Here is an 8,958-nt window from a genome sequence, read left to right as displayed (position 1 = left end):
GCTTTTTAGTCTGAATTCTTTTAGGTCTGGTCTTATTTTTTCTAGGCTGTTGGTTCATATCATTTTGATTTGTTTTTTTTTTTGGAGACAGGGTCTCACTGTCACCCAGGCTGAAGGGTGCTATGGCATGATCATAGCTCACTGCAACCTCGAACACCTGGGCTTAAGCAATTCTCCTGCCTCAGCCTCCCGAGTAGCTGGGACTACAGGTATGAGCCACGCCCACTTAATTTTTTCTGGTTTTGGTAGAGATGGGGTATTAATCTTGCTCAGGCTGGTCGGGAACTCCTGACCTCAAGCAATCATCCTGCCTTGGCCTCCCAGAGTGAGCCACCACACCCAGCCATGACTGGTTTTTAAATAATGTTTTGGAAATCAACCTGTGGCCAATAAATAAGTTAGAGAATTAGGCAGCATATCATAGTTGTTTTAAAAAAAATTATTTCTAAGATAGGCAATAAAATTGATAGAAAAATGTTTTTAAGCAGTTGACTCTGGAGCTGACCAAAAAGCAGTGTAGAAAAATCCTAAAGCCTTGTTGCAATCTATTTTCAACCTTCAGTTTAGGCAGCAACTGAATATTTAGGATTCAGATGCTAAATACTTGTTGGAGACAAAGCTGTTGTCCTAACAACCAAAGGAGTATTTAGATATTACTTTGGCCTTATTTCAAAAAATGAAGGAGGGAAGAAAGCAGGGAAAAAGCAGGATAGTGAGGAAATGTTATTTGTAGATGACACACAAACTGTCAACTTGTTCTTTGGTTCACACTCTAGAAGCAATTCTATTTTGGAACTATATATATAAATATCAACAAAGCTAATCTAAGGTTTATATCTTTTGTAAGAAAGTCAAACAATTTGTTTTATTTCTTTTTTTTTTTATTTCAGCATATTATGGGGTACAGATGTTTAGGTTACGTGTGTTGCCCTTGGTTCCCCCCCCAATTTGTTTTATTTCTTATAAACCTTTGTGTTTTTCAATATTGATTTTTTAAAAACTTTTGGGATAGACTGTCAGCAAATCTCTGGATTTTACTGTAAAAGCCTCCCAGCATTCCCTATTACAAAAGCAATAGTAATGCCAAATGACAGGCAGAATGTGAAAAGTAAAAATAATCTCTTTGGAGAAGATGGCTGAAAATCAGGCATAATGTTTGGGCTAGCTCACCTTTGTTTTTTTGAACTGGTAATCTTGAAACTCCTGAACAACCACAAATAAGTTATCAACTGATCTCAAACAATGAACCTGGGGAGGCGAAAAAAAGAAACAAATTCTGAGAAAGCTTTTGAACAGCACAAGCTATCAACAATTAAATATTTTAAAAATAGGCATAATAATTTTAAAGCAGCTACTATCTCTATTTTGTATTTTTAAATTTTCCCATTTCCCTAGTATCCTAACTGTTTGGTTACCCATCCATCAGTTTCTGCTCTTCCCCTACGAAGAGGGAAGGACAAATGGAAGGACAGAAGCTTTAAGTGTTTTGTGGGCAACACGTGTTTGGGAGGAAAAGGCAAAGATGAAGACATTCAAGTGGAGCTTTATCATATTTCCCTCATGACTCTCTAAGGGACAGTATATCACAGTGGTTAGGAGCAGAGGGGTTGAACTCTAGCTTTGTGATTACTAGCTGAGTGACCCTGGGCAAATTATTTATTCTTCCTAAATCTAATGATTAATGAGGATAATAATAGTGTCTATCTTCACAAAACTGCTGGGGCTATTAACTAAAATACTGGATGGAAAACTTCTGCTTACCAATTCATTCCACAAATATTTATGTGGTGCTTACTATATGCCAGACACTAAAGCTTGGAACATGTTGGTGGAAAAAAAACAGACAACAATCCCATAAGCTCTTGTGTTGCTTATGTGGTAACAAGATATATCTTAGTTTTTATTGCAGTGGGATGGCAGTTGGTTCCTAATTACTTTTGGGCAAGAATTTCTTTGAAAAAGATTAAAGGAAAAATTTCTTATGTTTCGTCACCGAAGTCTAAGCTAGTCTTCAGCTAGCTGCTGAAATAAGTAAGTTAAAGATTCTTTCTGGTAAATCCAATCCTCAAGAAATACCAAGATCACTTCTAAAAACATAGCAAACCTACTAATACTACAGGCTGAGCATCCTTAATCTGAAAATCTGAAACTTTTTGAGCGCCAACACAATGCTCAGTGGAGCATTTTGGATTTTCAGATTTGGGATGCTCAATCTGAAAAAAATCTGAAATTCCAAACACTTCTGGTCCCAGGCATCTCCGATAAGGGATACTCAACCTGTAGTCAAAAGTACAAATCAGTACCAAATTGAAAACGCAGTAATACTTTAAAATCATCTGATTTGGAGCAGAGCAATGAAAATCAAGAGGGATTCCACAGGGGTCTATAAACTGGAAAGTAACCACAAAATGAATTTAGAAAACTATTTTAAATATTGCTTCATTCAAACCTGAGCCAGACTTTCCACTGAAATGACAAAATATATCTTGCCACGGTCTCTGCTGATTTTGCATGATGACCCCAATTTCTCTCTCACTTCATCTGCTGCTGTTTGCTCAAAGCCAGTAGGTACAGTGGCTCCGATAGTGACTAGAAGCTCAGACTCACTTCTAAGGTCACTTTCTGTCACTTGTACAGATCTCTGGTTCTCATGAAGGTTCACATCTAGGAGTTGGTTAGTAGCTTCTTGAATGTCAGACATGTTGGCAAGGCTTCCAAGATCCCTAAAACAGTCCCTTTAAAAGTAGTACAGAAAAGAAAAAGAAATAAAGCCTAAGTATTATCATCTTATATTTCAATTATAATCAAAACATCTCCTTTGGAGGGCAGGAAGAACAAGGCAACATAACGGATATTGCCATAATCAGTCAACACAGCTGATCAAGTATCAACCAAAGTTAAAAGGTTGGAATAAATACGGGCATAGAGTGAAGGTTGTAAAACATGTTGTCATTATTAAACAAGCAATACAGGTACCATGGAAGAAAAGGAGACAGGCAAAAAGTATTTCCACACCATGCAATGTTTGGTTTGGGGTTACCTGCGTTGATAAAAACCATCTCATAACTACCAATACAGGCGGTGGAATACATTCAAATACATTTCTGCACCTATTCCTACTAGCTAGAGGTTAAGAGCATGGGGCTTTGGAGTTTCAGATAGATACGGGTTTGAATTCTTGACTCCACCACTCAGGTTGAATGACCTAAAGCCAGTTAATTCTCTCGAGCCTCAAAATGGAGAGGAGCTGCTGGGAGACTTAAGAGTAACACACTTCCAGGCCAGTGATTAAAACTTGTTAATAGGATATCTATCTTCCCTCCTGTGAAGTGGAGAGCGTTTCATGAATTTAAAAATGATTAACTGAACACCTATTATCTGATGATTATAAATACTTGAATGCCTACTACTTGCCGGGCTCTGGGATCCACGGATGGGCATCAGAAGAGATCTCAGAAATACGTGAAATAGTAAACCACATTTCCTGTATCTGAGCATTTGTGTGTGTTTGGGGAGGAGACGGGAGGGGTGGTGTTAGGGAGGTGAGGGAGCAATAGCTCTCACTAAATTTTCAAAGGGTTTGTGACTTAAAACAACTTAAGTGAGTTCAGAGTACACACTGTCCTAGTGCTGTGCCAGGGACAAGCAACAGAGTTTAACATTAGTCAGTTCCTGCCCTTAAGGAGCTCAGAGTCACTGTAAATACAATCTCCACCTTCTAAATAAAGACAGCTGAAGTCAGCGAAAGGACATGTCCTTCCCAAGGTTAAAGAGCCAAGCAGTGATGCAGAATGGAATGGAATTCACGTCCCCCGACTCCCACCCACAGGGCCCGCCGTCACAGGAATCGCGGGGAGCGGGTAAAGGGCAGGCAGAGGCAGCGAGACGAGCTTCACTGCGGCGCCGGCCTCGGCCGCAAGACAACCCCCGTCCCTCCCGTCCTGAAGCTGAAACGCCGGAGGAGCCACAACCCGGCCATTCCCACCCGCCACTCAGTTACCGGGCGCCAGCGTAGGCCCTTCCAGCTCCCGCACCCCGCCGGCCTCGTGCGCGAACAGGTCACGCCGCCGGAAGCCGGCCCACCACCCCGGAAACGGAAGTTAGGCCCCAGGTCTTGGCAACTCCCCTCTAGGGGCGGGTGTCGGACAAAGTCCTGAGGAAAGGAGCATGCGCGGGAAGTTCTGTGCGGCTGGGAGCGGGGCTCCCTTCGCAAGCCGAACGCGGGGGGTCGCATGGTCGTGGCTAACACTGAGGGCTCGGCTGTGCCAAGCGCTGGGTACGCGCTTCACAGGCGTCGTCTCATTTGGAACAAATCTCATTTTAACGTCGGAGAAACTGAGTCGCAAAGAAGTTAAATATCTTTCCCGAAATGTCAAGCGACTAGTTCCTAATTTCTATATTGAGTTAAATGTGTTTGCACTACTGTTTACTTAATATTTTTCTTTAAATAGATTTTAAGTGAGAAAAGAAAAATGGTTAAGAACAGTCTACGTGAGGTATGCAAAATTTATCAGGCCCAGAGAGACGTAAGCTTGGGACTTCAGTCATGCGCCCCATAACCCTACACACACCCATGCCTGGAGGCAATTGCTTAAAATCATTTTGTTCCTGACTAGCTTACTCACCCTTTACCCTCACTTTCCTGGGATTTGTGATACAGAGAACAGTGTTTAGCCAATAAATAGTTTATATTATTTTAATGCAAATTCTTGGTAAACAACTCTGGAGCTGCCCCTTTTTTTTTCCCATTAGAAATCCACTAGTTATTGAGAAGCCAGACCAGAGGAAAAAAAATAAGTAAATAAAAAGATAAAAATCCACTTGTAACCGCTGCTCATTGGAGTGTATATTCAGGGCAGCTTAAATCTACGCTTTGGGTTGCAATCCTCAAGCTTGGCCCAAATAAATTCTCTACTTACATTAATTTTGCCTCAACTTCTTCCTTTTAGGCCAACAAAAGTTAACTTAAGAAGAAACTTTTACAACTCAACTAAAAGGGCAATATAAAATGGGCAAAGGACTTGAATACGGAAAGTTCGGTATTTGTCCCTGAGGCTGAATCAGAACAGAGAACAAGGACAAGTGGTTTGAAGAAAAGGAAAGAGAAATTTATTAATTTGCCAGCAAATGAGAAGGGCAGTGGACTCAAAGACTGCCATCCTGACTTCAAGCAGAAAAACAAGGTTTTCAAAAGAGGAGTTTTTGGCAGTTGGGCTACTATCTATGTGACCAGTGTCACATATCCTGGCTTCAGGCTATTGTTGTTGTGGAACAGTAATTGGTGGTTTTGGTAGCCCTTATCTCTGGGATCTCATCACCCTTTTGACCTTTGTCAGGACAATTCTGTTGAGCCATCTCATGTGGTTCAAGATGCCAGGAAACAAACAGCAAAGGACATTTTTCTGCCCCTTTGATTTCTGGCCTGAGGCAGGAATACAGGTTTTAATTCCCAAAAAGGGTGGGAGGGTTTAAAGAGACAATTCATAAAACATTTTGTTGCCCTTCTTCAGACCTTTACCTCTGTTACAAATAGAGATTTCTCCAAAGATACACAAATGGCCAATAAGTGAGACAGAGCAAGGGCGCCTCTTAGGGACCTGTGGAGGTGGGGTGGGGGCCAAGCATGGAAGTAAAGGAAAAATCTTGAGTCCCTTCAAGGGTATTCCAGGCACCTAGCTAGCCTTGAAAAGTAAATTAGCAACCCGATAAGCAAGGACACAGTAATAAGTAGTTCACCAAGCAAGTCAGAGTCAGGAGACGTTTTATTTTTTATTTTTTTTTTTTGAGACAGAGTCTCACTCTTTTGCCTGGGCTAGAGTGAGTGCCATGGCGTCAGCCTAGCTCACAGCAACCTCACACTCCTGGGCTCAAGCGATCCTTCTGCCTCAGCCTCCCGAGTAGCTGGGACTACAGGCATGCGCCACCATGCCCGGCTAACTTTTTCCATATATTTTTAGTTGGCCGATTAATTTATTTTCTATTTTTAGTAGAGACGGGGTCTCACTCTTGCTCAGGCTGGTCTCGAACTCCTGAGCTCAAACAATCCGCCCGCCTCGGCCTCCCAGAGGCCTGGCCAGGAGACGTTTTAGTTCCCTATGAAAACTAAAAGATTCTATTTTTTTTTTTTTTTGAGGCAGAGTCTCACTCTGTCACCCTGGGTAGAGTACAGTGGCATCATTGTTGCTCACCACAACCTCAAACTCCTTTTTTTTTTTGAAACAGAATCTTCTGTCACCCAGGCTAGAGTGCCGTGGCATCAGCCTAGCTCACAGCAACCTCAAACTCCTGGGCTCAAATGATTCTCCTGCCTCAGTCTCTCAAGTAGCTGGGTCGACAGGCATGCGCCACCATGCCCGGCTAATTTTTCTATTTTTAGTAGAGATGGGGTCTCGCTCTTGCTCAGGCTGATCTCGAACTCCTGACTTCAAACAATCCTCCCGCCTCAGCCTCCCAGAGTGCTAAGATTACAGGTGTGAGCCACAGTGCCCAGCCCAAAGATACCATCTTAATGTGTTCTTGGTTTTTTTGTTTGTTTGTTTTGTTTTTTTCAGAAACCTCCACCAGATGGAAAATGCAGATAAGGAGGAACTGAGGACTGACCTCTGGCTGCTGTTCTTTGTTCTCCCTGAGGGGTCTGGAAAGAGCCACACCCGCCTTAACATTCCTTTCCTATAATCAAAGAATCTCTGAATCCACTTATGACCCCTCCAGCCGTTTTCAGAGAGTTTGAGTCTTAAGCATTAGATGCCCATTCTCTTTGCATGGTGCCATACAATAAAATGCCTTTCTTCAGCTGCAACTCTTGGGATCCGTGTCTGGCTCTGCTGCAGCGGGTGAGTGGACCCTAGTATGGTTCAGTAACATAAGTACATGAAAAGATGCTCAACATCATTAGTCATTAGGGAAATGCAAATTAACCACAATGGGATACCCACTGAAGTGGCCAAAACTAAAAAACAAAAAATTGACAGTTCCAGGTTCTAGTGAGGATAGGGAGCAATGGAACACTTACACATTGCTGGTGGGAATGCAAAATGGCATATCCCCATTGGAAAACAGTTTAGCCTTTCCTCAAAAAGTTAAACATAGAACATATTATCCACCAATTCCACTACAAATGGTCCCCAGTTTAGGATGGTTTGACTTACAATTTTTCAACTTTATGATGGGCTTATTGGGGTATTTTTAATTTTTTTTAAAAGATAGTGTCTCACTTTGTCATCCAGGTTGGAATGCAGTGGTGCAATAACAGCTCACTGCCACCTTGAACTCCTGGGCTCAAGCAATCCTCCTGCCTCAGCCCCCCAAGCAGCTAGGACTACAGGTTTATACCACCATGCCCAGCTAATTATTTTGATTTTTTAAAAAGATGAGGTCTTGATATATTGCCCAGGCTTGTCTCAAACTCCTGGCCTCAGGGGATCCTCTCGCCTCAGCCTCCAAAAGTTCTGGGATTACAGGTGTGAGCCACTGTGCCCAGCCTATTGGAGTATTAAATGTATTTTTCTTTTTTTGAGACAGAGTCTCACTCTGTTGCCTGGACTAGAGTGCCGTGGCATCAACCTAACTCACAGCAACCTCAAACCTCAAACTCCTGGGCTCACGCAATCCTCCTGTCTCAGGCTCCTGAGTAGCTGGGACTATAGGCACATGCCACTAGGCCTGTCTAGTTTTTTCTATTTTTGGTTGCCTGGCTAATTTTGTTTCTATTTTTAGTAGAGATGGGGTCTCACTCTTGCTCAGGCTTGTCTGGAATGCCTGAGTGCAAGCAATCCTCCCGCCTCAGCCTCCCAGTGCTAGGATTACAGGCGTGAGCCATAGCGCTGGCCTTAAATGTATTTTTGACTTAAGATATTTTCTACTTACAATGGATTTATTGGGACATAATCTCATCTTGAATCAAGGAACATCTGTACTAGGTATATTGAATCTGTACTAGGTATAGAGAATTGAAAACAAGTGTTCAAACAAAAACTTATACACAAATGTGCCAAGCAGCATTATTCATTTTGCCAAAAAGTAAAAAAACAAACAAACAAAAAAAAACAATGTTCATCAGCTAATAAATGGACAAACAAATGGAGTGTATCTACACAGTGGAATATCATTCAGCCACACAAAGTAATGAAGTACTGTGATATTATGATATATTGGTTTTCCTCCATGGTTCCTAGTTCATAACTTCCATAGCCCTCGTTACAGTAAACAGAATCTCTCTCTTTCTCACCTTCTTCCTGCCTTCCTTTCACCTGCCCGCTTGGCAGGACTCTAATCTAATTGTGGGTCATAAGACACTCATTCCAGAGAGGGTCCGGCCCCCTACCCTGGAGGAAGGGATGCTGCACAGAGAGGCCAATAAGAATCTGAACAGGCAGGGCTTGCTGGGTTTTGATCATACCCTTTTTGTCCAATCACATTTCAACATGGCTATTCATGCTTCAATCATGGATGTCTCCATTAAAGGCCCAAAGGACAGGTTTCAGGGAGTTTCTGGACAGCTGAACATGTGGAAGTTCCTGGAGGATGGTGCACTCATGGAGGGCATGGAAGCTCCACACCCCTTCCCCCATACCTCGTGCTATGCGTCTCTTCATCTGTATCCTTTGTAATATCCTTTATAATAAACTGGTAAATTTGTTTTCCTGAGTTCTATGAACTGCTTCAGCAAATTAATTGAACCTAAAGAGGGGGTCATGGGAATGTAAGCGTGCCTGTTTTTCAGTGCTCCATTTTGAGATTATCTTGCCCATTTCTTAATGAGGAAATACTGACCATTACTCTCCTTTCCACCAGGCACTCCCTGCACGAGTTTCCCTTATCTAAGCGTGTGCTTGTCTAGAAGTTCCAAAGACGGAGTCTTTTTTTTTTTTTTTTAAGACAGAGTCTTGCTCTGTTGTCTGGGCTAGAGTGCCGTGGCGTCAGCCTAGCTCACAGCAACCTCAGACTCCTGGGCTCAAG

At 42.4% G+C, this 8,958-nt stretch overlaps 1 protein-coding gene across 1 annotated transcript in view; it reads right to left on the bottom strand.

Moving 5' to 3' along the window:
- Positions 1–4,057, bottom strand: part of THUMPD3 (THUMP domain containing 3) — a 28,088-nt gene extending 24,031 nt beyond the window's left edge. Inside the window, exons 1-3 of the mRNA XM_012646523.1 lie at positions 4,001–4,057; positions 2,450–2,735; positions 1,171–1,248 (exon numbers count right to left, since the gene is read on the bottom strand). Of these exons, the coding sequence (XP_012501977.1) occupies positions 1,171–1,248; positions 2,450–2,701 (330 nt within the window). The 5' untranslated portion in view covers positions 2,702–2,735; positions 4,001–4,057. The remainder of the gene's footprint in view (positions 1–1,170; positions 1,249–2,449; positions 2,736–4,000) is intronic.
- Between the last annotated feature and the right edge of the window lie 4,901 nt (positions 4,058–8,958).

This window comes from Propithecus coquereli, unplaced genomic scaffold (assembly GCF_000956105.1).
Source record: "Propithecus coquereli isolate 6110/MARCELLA unplaced genomic scaffold, Pcoq_1.0 Scaffold107, whole genome shotgun sequence".
Lineage (NCBI taxonomy): Eukaryota > Metazoa > Chordata > Mammalia > Primates > Indriidae > Propithecus > Propithecus coquereli.
Note: the sequence above shows the minus strand (reverse complement) of the source record. Positions and strands in the feature narration are given on the sequence as shown.